The sequence below is a fragment of the Rhinoraja longicauda genome, chromosome 21 (genome assembly GCF_053455715.1).
Source record: "Rhinoraja longicauda isolate Sanriku21f chromosome 21, sRhiLon1.1, whole genome shotgun sequence".
In the NCBI taxonomy this organism is placed as follows: Eukaryota; Metazoa; Chordata; class Chondrichthyes; order Rajiformes; family Arhynchobatidae; genus Rhinoraja; species Rhinoraja longicauda.
Window position 1 is genome coordinate 18,211,680 of NC_135973.1, and position 13,525 is coordinate 18,225,204.

Below are 13,525 nucleotides of genomic sequence, written 5' to 3' on the forward strand. Positions count from 1 at the left end.
GAGTAACTCAGCAGGTCGGGCAGCATCTTGGGAGAGAAGGAATGGGTGACGTTTCGGGTCGAGTCCCTTCTTCAGACTGATGTCAGGGGGGCGGGACAAAGGAAGGATATAGGTGGAGACAGGAAGATAGAGGGAGATCTGGGAAGGAGGAGGGGAAGAGAGGGACAGAGGAACTATCTAAAATTGGAGAAGTCGATGTTTATACCAAGGGGCTGCAAACTGCCCAGGTGGAATATGAGGTGCTGTTCCTCCAATTTCCGGTGGACCTCACTATGGCACTGGAGGAGGCCCATGACAGGAAGGTCAGACTGGGAATGGGAGGGGGAGTTGAAGTGCTCGGCCACCAGGAGATCAGTTTGGGGCTGCTACGGAGAGGAAACGGTGGCCCACCTCTTCAAAGAGTGTGGATTTGCCAGGAGAGTCTGGAGAGGTCTGCAGGGGTCCCTGTCACGATTCATTCCGAGCAGCTCCGTCACAGAGGACTCTGTGCTCTACGGACTGTTCCCAGGGACGCATTCCGAGACTGACATCGAGTGCTGCTGGAAGGTCATCAACTCGGTGAAAGACGCTCTTTGGTCTGCCCGATCCTTGTTGACCTCCCAGCGGAGCGAGCTGTCCGTCAAGGAATGTTGCCGACTGGCCCACTGCAGACTGCAGGAGTACGTGCTGAGGGACGCTCTGAAGCTCGGTGCAGCCAACGCCAAGGCCCTGTGGGGGAGGACCACAGTCTAGGGTCCTTCCGCTGCTGGACATGGGGGGCAGGGTGTGGTGGAGATAGACGCCCCTCCAAATAAGGGATATGTATGTAAATGTATGTAAATGTCTAAGTAAATGCCTGTATTGAATATGTAACCTCCGGAAATGTCGGATGGGTTTGTTTAAAAAAGATGTTTTGTAAATGATATTTATTACTTGAATAAAGTATTTTTTGATAAAAAAAAAAAAAAAAGTTAATGCGGAGCGAGCGCAGGTGTTGAGCGAAGCGATCGCCGAGCCTGCGCTTGGTTTCGCCGATGTAAATAAGTTGGCATCTAGAGCAGCGGATGCAATAGATGAGGTTGGAGGAGGTGCAGGTGAACCTTTGTCTCACCTGGAAAGACTGTTTGGGTCCTTGGATGGAGTTGAGGGGGGAGGTAAAGGGACACTTGAAGTTTGGCCTCATCACATGTTGTACAACTGTAACATAATGGAGACACAAGGAACTGCGGGTACGGGAATCTTGAGCAAAACACAGAGTGCTGGAGGAACTCAACATGTCAGGCAGCATCGTGATGGGAATGGACAGAGAATGTTTTAGGCCAGGACCCTTCTTCAGACTGATGGAGAGAAGAGAATGCTGGAAAAGAGACATGGGGGTGGCACAAAGCATGGAAAGTGATAGGTGGATACAGGTGAGGGGTGTTTTGATTGGCAGATGGATGTAATCAGCAATATGGCTTGAGGTGAAAAGGAGACAAAAAAGTGCCAGATAAGGAGAGTGGTGGTGGCTCAAAGGGCCAAATGGCCTCTTGCTGCACCTATTTTCTATGTCTATAAGGAGGAGTAAAATGTACATCTAGAGGGTAGGGGTTCCATTCCATTCTGCATAGTATTGGTTCCTATAATGAGGCATTCCATGCAGATGTCTGTGAGAAGTCTTCCTTCTTCTTTAACCAGGTATTTTAGACTTTAGAGATATAGCGTGGAAACAGTCCCATCGACCCACCAAGTCCGCGTCGACCAGCAATTACCCCGTACACTAGCACTATCTTACACACTATGGACAATTTACAATTTACAGAAGCCAATTAACCTACAAACCTATACGTCTTTGGAATGTGGGAGGAAACCAGAGCACACGGCGAAAACCCACGCGGTCAAAGCAAGAACGTACAAACTCCATACAGGCGGCACCCATAGTCAGTATCGAACCAGAGTCTCTGGTGCTGTAAGGCAGCAGCTCTACCGCAGTGCCACTGTGATGCCCTACCGTTGTTTGCTTTTACCTCTACCATAGTTAGCAGAGCTCTTGGTACTGTAATTTATTGATCCTTGTGAAAAACAGCAAACTTCATTTCACCTGGCACCTCAATCGAACAACATCCAACCATATTTCCACTCAGAGGTGAATAGTTTTACTCTGTTCACAGGCACTCTCCCAATATCTTTACAATGTTGTTAGGGCAGAAAACTCTCCGGTCACTCTGCACTCGTGTTAATCAATAGCCTCATTTGGTAAGATGCCCATGCACCTGGGGTGTCCAGCCCATCCAGTCTGTTTGTTTCTGAGTTTCATTCATAGTAGTGATTCCCAATTGCTTGAATCAATGTCACCCATTTCATTTGGCACTCTTCTTTTGTGGTCCCATGGGATCCCAGCTGTAAGTTTCCTGTATTTTCTTGTTACCAGTGTAGTTTCTAATTTCTTTGTAATCTTGTAGGCGAGGAACTGAACAGATTCAGAGCTCAACTCTTGGCTGTTCTTTTCCAGATTAGCTTGGCAAGCTGCTGCAGACACAAGAAACTCTAGATGCTGGAATCTTGAGCAAAAAACAAAGTGCTAGAGGAACTCAGTGGGTCATGCAGCATCTGTGGATGGAATGGACAGACTACCTTTTGTTTCAGGACCTGAAGAAGGGTCCTGGCTCATAATGCCGTCTGTCCATTCCCTCCACAGATGCTGCATGTTCTACTGACATCCTCCGCCACTTTGTTTTGTGCTCAAGATGCTGCAGACCACTGCTACAACCTGAAGAGGAGTCCTTTACTTAATGTAGCAGCCTTGACCATTCCTTTCCATGCACAAGTGCTGCTTGACCCTCTGAGTTCTTCCAGTGGATTGTTTGTCTCTGAGAGCCTCTAGGAGACTTCAGCATTGATTCCTGCCCCAATCATGTCAAACACAGACAAAGGAAACATTTAGGTACCACACACACTCGTTCCTCAGCCAATGAATCAACTACTCCATGTTGAACAACATCTGCGACAGAGGATGTTAAACAACATCTGCGAAAGACGACAGAGCACAGAATAGACTCAGCGGTTCCATCGCAGAATGATCGGGGGAACAGTTGAAGAACACAGATACCTTTCATTTCTGCATGAGATGGTGAGAAAATTCCCTCATTCAGGATGATCAGAAGATAATTTGTCTGTGGAATCTTGCGGTCCAATTGTAGAAAATGATTGGAAGACATCTTCTGTTTTCAGGGTCGTTTATTTAAAGAAAATTCAAACAACATAGTGATAGGCACTCTGCCTGGCATCCATGTCAGCCTCCGAATCCATCCATGTCAATGGTGTATGCATTACACTGCAGAGGGGAGGCTTTCCAGAAGGTATCGTCACCACTCACATTTTATACTTTTGGAGAATTAGTCTTTCAGACTCAAAGATCTTTGTGAAAGTGCTCCCTTCAAAATGCTTGCTGCCCCAGAGCTCCTAAAATCAACTCATTGCATAAGCTATGTCTTGTCATAGCTACAGAAATAAAACTGAGGCAGAACTGTGAGTGAAACAGGCCTGGTCATTTCCAAATCAAATAGTTTCTAAATTTGCACATTAAGAATGTAAGAAGTTCAGTGAGTGCAAATTGCATCAGAAACATGGCAAGAGCAAGATTCCACAGACAAATTATCTTCTGATCATCCTGAATGAGGGAATTTTCTGCTCCTTTTCCAATAGTGCCATCATATCATCTAGTCAAAATAATTGGTGGAATTAACACATAGCTCTTTATTTGAACATTCAGTCTGAAAGCTGGCACCTTCGGTAATGTACAAATGTCTTATTACTGCACAATTACATCTCATAGACTAATACACTGAAATCCTATGTCAGAGATTAGATTCACAGCCCTCAAAACATTGCTGAGTTACACTCAATGACAGCATATCCGACCTTATCTGAACACCCACCATCCCATTCACATTCCAGATAGCTGCTGAGAGGTGTACTGTACCAGCCTCACATGTGCCTGTCTGCCACAGTAACGGAGGTAGGAGTAACCACTGCCCATTCCTTCTCCAACGGTGGCCTTTCTGCAGAAGACACAGTGACAGAGCCCCTTCAACCCTGGTTCAATCCTGACCTGGGGCGCTTTCTGTCAAACTTTGAACATTCTTTTCATAGCCACGTGGGTTTCCTGTGGGTGGCTCGGTTTCCAACCAAATCCCAAAGATGTGTGGGTTCGTGGGTTAACTGGTCATTGTAAATGGCCCCTGGTGGAGAGGGGACAGGGGAGGGGTTGTGGAATGAATAAGAATGGAATTGTCATAAGTTTGGGGAGTGGAGGACCGGTTACTGCGGAGGGAATGGGAAAGCTGCGGCCAGGGTGGATGTGAGTTGGTGGAAGAGGGTAGATGTGGATTGGTGGAAGGGGATGGAGGATGGTGGGGTGAGTCATTAGATAGAGTTGAACTGCTGGGGAGGTTCAGTGTGTGGGGATGGTTCAGTGCTCATGCTGAGGGATGGGGCAAGGTTGGGATTAATTGAGAGATGGGGATGTTGGGACGGAAGGTGTTTTGGGGTGAGGTGTTCCTGGGTTGGGGAGAGTTCTATGGTAAGATTATCGTGGGATGAGGAGATTTGGAGTGTGGGAGACTTCTGACGGGGAGGGTTTGGGAGGACGTGAAATATTGGGATTGGGAAGGTTTTGAATTGAGAGTGGTTTGGGTGAGGGCTCTTGGGATGAGGAGGGTATTGGGATGAGGAGGGTATTGGGGTGAAAGGATTCCGGGGGCAGGTGGGGGACCTTGTTGCAGCTCTGAGCACCCGATACGGGCGGTCCCTCGCTGTCCGGCGGCGGGGGGGGGGGAGTTACGTTGCGAGGCGGGTGACGAGCGGAGCCGCCCCCTCTCTCCCTCCCTCCCTCCCTCTCTCCCTCCCTCCCTCCCTGCCTCCCTCCCTACCCACAGCCGCCGAGGCGCCCAGCTGCTCAGTGCTCGGGCGGGTAACAGAGCAGAGCAGGGCCGGGGCTGGCTGGCTCTCGGGCCGGGCCAGGGCATGGGGGGCGGTGTCGAGCGCGGCGTACAGATGCTGCTGACCACGGTTGGGGCGTTCGGTGCCTTCAGCTTGATGACCATCGCCGTGGGCACCGACTACTGGCTGTACTCGCGGGGCGTGTGCCGGAGTAAGGGCGGCGGGGACAACGACACGGTCCACAAGAACGAGGAGGTGATGACCCACTCGGGGCTGTGGAGAACCTGCTGCCTGGAAGGTAAGGTGGCGGCGGAGCCCGTTCCCCTGGATCCTTGGCCTGGCCCGGGCTACCGGACAGTCCCTTCGGTCCTCGGCCCGCACACCGGGACCCCGGAGCGTCTCCCGGGACCCCCGACCCCTCCACTCCCCGGGACCCCCGGCCCCCCCGATCCCCCAGGACACCCGGCCCCCCACTCCCCCGATCCCCCGGGACCCCCAGCCCCCACTCCCCCAGGACACCCGGCCCCCCCGATCCCCCACTCCCCGGGACCCCCGGCCCCCCACTCCCCGGGACCCCGACTCCTCCATTCCCCGGGACCCCCGCCCCCCCACTCCCCAGGATCCCCCACTCCCCCAGGACACCCGCCCCCCCAATCCCCCACTCCCCCGGGACCCCCGATCCCAAACTCTCCCAGGACCCCGATCCCCCACTCCCCGGGACCCCCGACCCCTCCAGTCCCCGGGACCCCCGGCCCCCCCACTCCCCCAGGCCACCCGGCCCCCCACTCCCCGGGACCCCCGGCCCTTCTCCCGCCAGCCCCTCCAAATCCCTGCCCCATGCCCGGTTCCCATGTCCCCCCTCCCCCCCCCCCCCCAACCTCCCGTGTGCTGCTGGTCCACATGGAGGGGAGAGAGGGTCGGTGCCGGAGCCGCTCTGACACTTCACCGACAGGGCCATTTTTTCAGCTCCGTAACTTCACAATGTGGCAGTTTATATATTTATATTAAAAAAAAGAAAGGGGGAGATAAATCCCGAAACGCGGTTAACAATCTCCGATACCAGAATAATCACAGAGTTACAACGGGACAACTGCCCTCCCCCCCCTCCCCCCCCCCCCCTCCCGTCCTCCCCCCCCCCCCCCCCCCCCCCCCCACTCCAAGGGCAAAGTGACCGGGAGAAGCGATACCTTCCTGGCATGTTAACCCCCTCTCGCAGTCACAGCGAGCGGCACCAACACACCATCGTAACGCGGGAAATACTTCCCCAACAGCCGCTGAAAACTCCACCTTGCTCTTTGGCACATCTCCGGGATTTTTGTGACCTTTCTGGCAAAAATCCAATAAACAAAGGGGTTTCTCATTGTTAACTGTCAGAACGCAGCAGAGGGAAATAAACGGTGGATTAATAATAATCAGAACATGAAAACATAAGGAGCCAACATCTCTCATCTCATCCCCTCCACCCCCCATCAACCCCCAACCTCACCCCCCACCCCCCATCAACCCCACCCCACCCCGGGCTTTACCATTCAAGAGAACACGATTGGAAGTAGCACTACCTGTGCGAACCCTATTTGCTTTGAAACATGCTTAATATGCAAAAAAATCTATTGATCGCTCCCGCGAATATGCTCTGCGCTCAAGTCTCGGCATCTCAAATTTCCAAAGATTCACTTCTGTTCGGCCACGGCCGATCGCATGTCTCTCACAGTAACCCTGATTATAAGCACCCCAGCCACAAGACCATCAACACGGCGTCTATCTCTCTCACCCCACTGTGCAATCTTGCGTCTTTCAATGTGATCACTTCATTCTTCTGAACGCCAGAAAGCTTGGAGTTCGATGTAACATGACTAAACAGAACAAGCCGTCAATGAGAATCAATTTTAAAAGGGACTTTCTGCTTCCAGACAAAAATGGACAAATTATTTTTGGTCTGTATTGCTGTGAAATACATCATTTTGAAAACGTGTCACTCGAGCATGAGCCAGGAATGTGAAGGGTTTTAGTGGGAAGTATCGCCACATGGTTAAAAGAAAGAAACGCTATTTTTTTTAAAGTAAAACGAGACAGATGCTGGGAATCTGAAATAAAACAAAAATTGCTAGAAGGTCAGGCAACATCTGTGGTGACAGGCAGGGAGTTAATGTTTCAGTTTGGTGATTTTCCATCCAGAAACGAGAACGTTAGAAAGAGAAAAGAAGGCGGCACAGTGGCGCAGCGGTAGAGTTGCTGCCTCAGCGCCAGAGACGAGGTACCGCCGCGGTCTGCACGGAGTTTCTACGTTCTCCCTGTGACCGCGTGGGTTTTCTCTGAGTGCTCCGGTTTCCTCCCACATTCCAAGGTCGTGCAGGTTTGCAGGTTAATTGGCTTCTGTAAATTGTCCCGAGGATGTAGCACAGAACTAGTGCTACAGGTGTACGGGTGATGGTTGGTCGACACAGAGGCGCTTGGCCGAAGGGCCTGTTTCCACGCTGTATCTCTAAAACTAAAATGAAAACCATGTTTTAAGATGCAGAACACTTTTGGGTGGAGAGAAGACGGTGAATGTCTATGACAGCGTGTCAAGACTGGGGGAGAGGTGGGTTGGGTGACAGGGGTGTTAAAGACCTGTTAATCACAGATGATGTGTCTGGAGAAGATGCAGGTGGGAGATGAGGGGTAATGGAGAAAGGGGTAACATTGTGTTGAAATAATGAGATTTCAATTCAAAGCACTGCAGCAACTTGAAATCAGAAATAAAACGGAAAATGCTGAAAATACTCAGCAGGTCAGGCAGCATCTGTAAAATGAAAGAAACAGTTCATAGTGAGACACAAGTGGCTTTGGATGCTGGAATCATGAAGAGAAAAAGAAACAAAGTGCTGGAGGATAGACACAAAAATACTGGAGTAACTCAGTGGGTCAGGCAGCATCTCCGGAAGAAATGGATAGGTGACGTTTTGGGTTGGGATTTTTCTTCAAACGGTTTGTGTGAGGGGGGGGGGGGGGGTGGGGGTGGCTGGAAGCAAGGGAAAACCAGGACATATCAGGGCCAGCAACAGATGACCTCAGGCAGGGATATTTATTCACAAAATGCTGGAGTAACTCCGCAGGTCAGGCAGCATCTCAGGAGAGAGGGAATGGGCGACGTTTCGGGTCGTGACCCTTCTTCAGACTGAAGAAGGGTCTCGACCCGAAACGTCGCCCATTCCTTCTCTCCTGAGATGCTGCCTGACCTGCTGAGTTACTCCAGCATTTTGTGAATAAATACCTTCGATTTGTACCAGCATCTGCAGTTATTTTCTTACACCTCAGGCAGGGAGGTTCCCATATATAAGAAAATAACTGCAGATGCTGGTACAAATCGATTTATTCACAAAATGCTGGAGTAACTCAGCAGGTCAGGTTCCCTTATAGGTTGATTGTTTGCTGGGGACAGTGTGATCCCAAGAGGGATACGTCGTTACGAACTATGGAACTTGTTAAACGATTTTTGTGAGGAAAGGGGTTTGTGGTAGAAGAGGGAGTGGGGAGGGGAATGTATGCAGAAGTTACCTAAAATTAGAGAATCCAATGTTTACAGTCCGCAACTATGCATCACGCCGCCCTTAGCCAACAATCAGTCTATCAAGGAACCTCCCTGCCTGAGGTCATCTGTTACCGGCCCCAATGTGTCCTGTTTGTTTTCTTGCTTCCAGTCCCGTCCTCCTCCCCCATCAGACTGAAGAAGGGTCCTGACCCAAAAGATAGCCAATCCATTTTCTCCAGAGATGCTGCTTGACCCGTTGTGTTACTCCAGCATTTTGTGCCTATCTGTGGTATAAACCAACATCTGCAGTTCTTTTAGAATTTCATTTTAATTACTGGGGGAACTCAGTGGATCAGGTCGCATCTCGTTGCAATGGACCTGCAACATTTCAGCTCAGGACCCTTTTTCGGTCTGATGGATTGCTTTTCTCTGTCCATTTCCCTCCCAAGATGCTGCCTGACCTGCTGAGTTCCTCCAGCATTCTGATTTTAGAAGTTGACCTGTCATTGGAACTCACTTTTCTGGTTAGCTTAAAATTCACCAATGGCTCTCATGCCCTAAGGACTATAAGGTGCTTAGTCAGAAAAGCCTCTGTCAGATTCATTGCAGTAATTTTCCATCATGTTTCGTGGAAAGAATGACCTTGGGTAAATAAAGCAATGTTGCATTGGTTATTGAAAGCAGTCACCAGCCATCCCTCATCAGATGCACTGAATCAAACAGAAAACAAACATGTTCCACAATAAACTGCTCACAAAGTGATTTACAACAATGAAATGTTGCAGTGTAGTGAGCATAGGACCTGGTGTGATAAAGGCCTAAACACTCATATTACAGTCTTTGTAGACAATCTCCTACTCCTCCCTTATTCCCAGATATACCTCTGTGACCACGTTTGTACGTTCTGTTTTATTTCAATATTTTCTGTCTTCCAGATTCTGCAGGCTTTGACTTTTATTCAAAACAGTAAAGGCTCAATTATTCTTAAAGTGAAATTTCTTCCAGAAGTTGGAATTAATAACCAGAAAATCCAGATTTAAAGAGATTAGAAAATGAACCAGAGTCAACAGCACGGAGGTGGCTGCCTTCTCTGCCCCTTTATCTGTTCTTTGTCCATGGTCCCGTGTTACTTCCTTCGAAAACCCTGACCAATTCCCCTTTGAAAGCACCAATTCTGGTGCTGCCATTCCTACTTGCAGCGACTCCATGTCCTAACTAGTGTGTGAGTAAATATAGTTCTCCTTGCACCAATACATATGTTTTACTCAGCATTTAAAATCTGTGTCCCTTGGTCCTCTATGCTCATGGGAGCAACCTTCCTCTATTTACTTGACAAACATGGATGGTCTTGTGCAATTCTACCAGAAAACTTACCGACCTTTTTTGCTCAGAGAAAAACAATGCTGGCTGATGCTTTCTGACCACACAGCTGAAATTCCAGAACTGTTCCACTAAACTGTTCCACTGTATCTGAAATATGAAAAAAAAAAAATGAAAACTATGCTTCAGTTGTGGAATCGATCAAAACAGCATAAGAATTCCCTCACCTTTCTTGACCCCCCCCCCCCCCCCCTTGCCCATTTTCAGACAATGCATTCTCATACCAAACACTCTCCGGGTAAAATAGCTTTCATCATGTGGACTCTGGTTAATTTTCTAATCTTAAATCGGCATCTTCCCATTATTAACTCATCAACTACTGGAAGCAATGTCACTTTAAGAATAACTGAGCCCTTAAAGTTTTAAATAAAAGTCAAACTGCAGATTCTGGAAGAAAGAAAATATTGAAATAAAAACGGAACATGGTCACAAAGGTATATGTAGGAATACGGGAGAAGTAGTTGTCTGCAAAGAGTCTATAAATGTACAATTCCAGCAGTGTGATAGAGACATGCGCTCCCATGTGGACATTAACTGCCATCAATTGAACTGAAGAGCAAATAATGCCGGAGGGGTTAATTACTTCCTCCTGTTGTCACCGTGAGCTCCTGGGAATCCTGGGCTTTGTTGTGTGATGTTGATGATGTCTGTAATAAAGGCCTCACATGGACCTTGGGAGGTAGAGTGCGCAAAAGTAAGTAGTTACTGCCAAACCTTTACAAATATTGTTTGTAACATCATGTTCTTTTCCATGGGGGAGTGAGCAGAGAGACTGGGTCTTTTCTAATGAATATTGTATGCCAAGGAAATCCAAGCAATGGTTCCATTTTGTGAAGGCTTTGATAATGATTGGTAGATATATGTTATTTCCAGTTATTAGTCAGTGATTAGAGAGAATATATTTCAGATTGTGGTCAAAATAATAGATTGCACATCTCAGCAATTGACTGTTCACCACACTAGTGATGCCCATGCTCCATACTGACCTCCACCGACACCACCTCCTCAGACCAACCAGCTTCTACATTCACTCCTTTTTCTTGGAGACATAAGAGATTGCAGGTGCCAGAAATTTAAGCAAAAAAACAAACATCTGGAGGAACTCAACAGGCCAGGCAGCATTTGTGGAGGGAAATCGACAGATGATTATTCAGGTCAAGACAGTTCTTCAGACTGATGAAGTAGAGGGGAGGTGGATGCTGTCAGAATTGTTTTGTGTTTCCATCAATTTCTGCTTACTAGTTCTGATTATAGGTACCACTCTAAGAACTTCAATGGAGTTCCATAATGATATTTATGGCCTCCCTTACACAGAGCCGGCTCCTCCCTAACACAGAACCGAGCTCACCAACACAGAACTGGCCCCTCTCAAACACAAACTGCCCACTCCCGAACACAAAATCAGCCTCTCCCTAACATAGATCCGGCCCCTGCCTAACACAGAATGGTACCTTCAACATGGAACTGGCCTATCCGGCATGAACTGGTTCTGGTGTTTCATTTGTGTTGTAGTTTGCTGGATGGACATTTGTTTGCAATTTCACCAGAGGTAACAGGTGAGGAGTTTCTGAGTAAAAGTGCTCTGCTGATTGCATAAGTATAGCACTACTGGGCTGATTCCATTGCAGTTACAGTTCAGGAGTCCTTGTGGTGCAAGGAGTGTCAACAAGTTGTGTAAAGTTGGTCTTCAGGAACTGTTGGCTGTGATCTTTAGTTCGAAGTTGTTCCAAACTAGCACTAATTCCAATTAATTAATTTAAGTACTCCATTTAATATTAGATCTAATGTTAGAAAAATATATCAGGCAGAAATGCACTAGGAACTGCTGCACAAGAGCTTATGTTTACCTTACATTTGTGCAAAACCCGAATGTGTGTGCAGCTCATGAACAATAGCCCGAGCTCGAACAATACCAGAGTTCTGAGCTGCCTAGTGAGGAGTACGTACTCCCTCAATCCCCTCCACAAAACAGATGGCCACTGAGCAATTTATTGTCTGGATGGCCTTCTTTACAGGCTGAGACCCTGGATGTAATGTAGATGTGTGCAGTATGGACGTAAGGGACACACATCATTTCAGTTCAGTGAGGAGTGTGTTCCCCAGTATCCTTATTGTCTTTTGGTTAGTACTGTACATAATGTAATAACCTGTAGTATAAGAAAATAACTGCAGATGCTGGTACAAATCGATTTATTCACAAAATGCTGGAGTAACTCAGCAGGTCAGGCAGCATCTCGGGAGAGAAGGAATGGGTGACGTTTCGGGTCGAGACCCTTCTTCAGACTCATCTAGATGAGTAATAACCTCATCTTTCTGATCAACCCCTGCTTTAATATCAACATAAAATAACTCTCTCCTGCCCCACAGTGAACATGCCTTTCCGACATAAATTGGGCTTTAATCAAATAACACGAGACAGATCTTCACCGAGGGTTCCTCATTAACCAAAAGTCAAAACCTGCAGCTGCAGTAAACCTGAAATAGAAACAAAACACTTTGGAAACACTCGGTAGAGGAAGCAGCATCTATGGAGGGAGAAACAGTTGATGTTTCAGAGTTCTGAGGTAAGGTCTTTGTGCCTGTTTCTCTCTCCACAACTGCTGCCTGACCTGCTGAGTTTCTGCTGTTCGTTTCTCAAAAACTCTGGGTCATGGAAGCAGCAGCAGGCGGAAGTTTCTCAAGCAGAGGAATAGACAGCAGCCATGTTGTGCTTCCTACATTATAAGAATGAGGTCGGGGAGGTCAGGAATAAATGTAGGTAAGGCAACAACCCCGAGAGAAAGAGAGATAGAATATCTCAGCTCATCCATCTATCTTCAGAAACTATTCAACCACAATTATTGACCGTTTCTCTCTCCATACATGCTGCCTGATCTACTGTGTTTTCCCACAATTTATGTAACACCTTACGTGGTGACAGTTTCAGGTGGTAACTGAACATCACTTGGGTGTAATGTGACAAGGATTTGCTTCAATGTAGCCTGTAACTGAGCAGTTAGTTCAGAGCTGTTACAACGATTCCCATCAAAGGAGTCAGAGACTTTGGTTCAGCTGCCTTGCAAGGGGAATGGTACATTTCTGTCACTTAGAGTCATAGAGTTATTCGCCTTGTATTAGCCTTGGCTCATTGTATCACTCTTAACATAAGGTTATGACTTTGAGCTCCAATGCAGAAACTTGAGAAAGGGTGTGTACTCCATGTGAGTTCTTGTACCAGTTGACAGACATTGGTGGAAGAGGTAATGTGCCAGAGAACTGGACTTAATTGGGGTGAATGCTCTCTGACTATCTTTGTTCTTGACATAAATCTGTGTGTATGCTTAGGACCATTTGACTGGTGAATGGAAGATCCTTTCCACCTTATCTCTCCCAGTGTATGCCTTTCCTCAGCAGTGTGAGACCTTGCAGGGTGACTGCATTTTGTAGATTGTGGTGCCTTGTTGATCATTCATTAGTTAGGGCACCGGAAGGTATGGATCAGCAGTTCCCCCCTCCCCCACTCCGACCCATGGCCATCGCCAGCAACTGTTATTGAACATTTCATCACAGTTGGCAGAAGAGATTACTTTTAATGGAAGTCACGAAGTTAGTCAACTAAACTCGCCACTGAAAGCGGTCGATTAATGCAATCATTATTGAACGCATATTATTATTGTCAGCTGATAAGTCACACATAAAGACAACTAAAAAAATGGTGTCCACAGAACCCAAATCACAAAGCATTGTAAGCCTGAG

General features: G+C 47.7%; 1 protein-coding gene across 1 annotated transcript in view; it reads left to right on the forward strand.

The window, feature by feature from the left end:
• The first annotated feature begins 4,866 nt into the window (after positions 1-4,866).
• The window catches only part of cacng3b (calcium channel, voltage-dependent, gamma subunit 3b), a 31,302-nt gene continuing 22,643 nt past the window's right edge, over positions 4,867-13,525 (forward strand). The window contains exon 1 of the mRNA XM_078418513.1: positions 4,867-5,197. Within this exon, the coding sequence (XP_078274639.1) occupies positions 4,984-5,197 (214 nt within the window). The 5' untranslated portion in view covers positions 4,867-4,983. The remainder of the gene's footprint in view (positions 5,198-13,525) is intronic.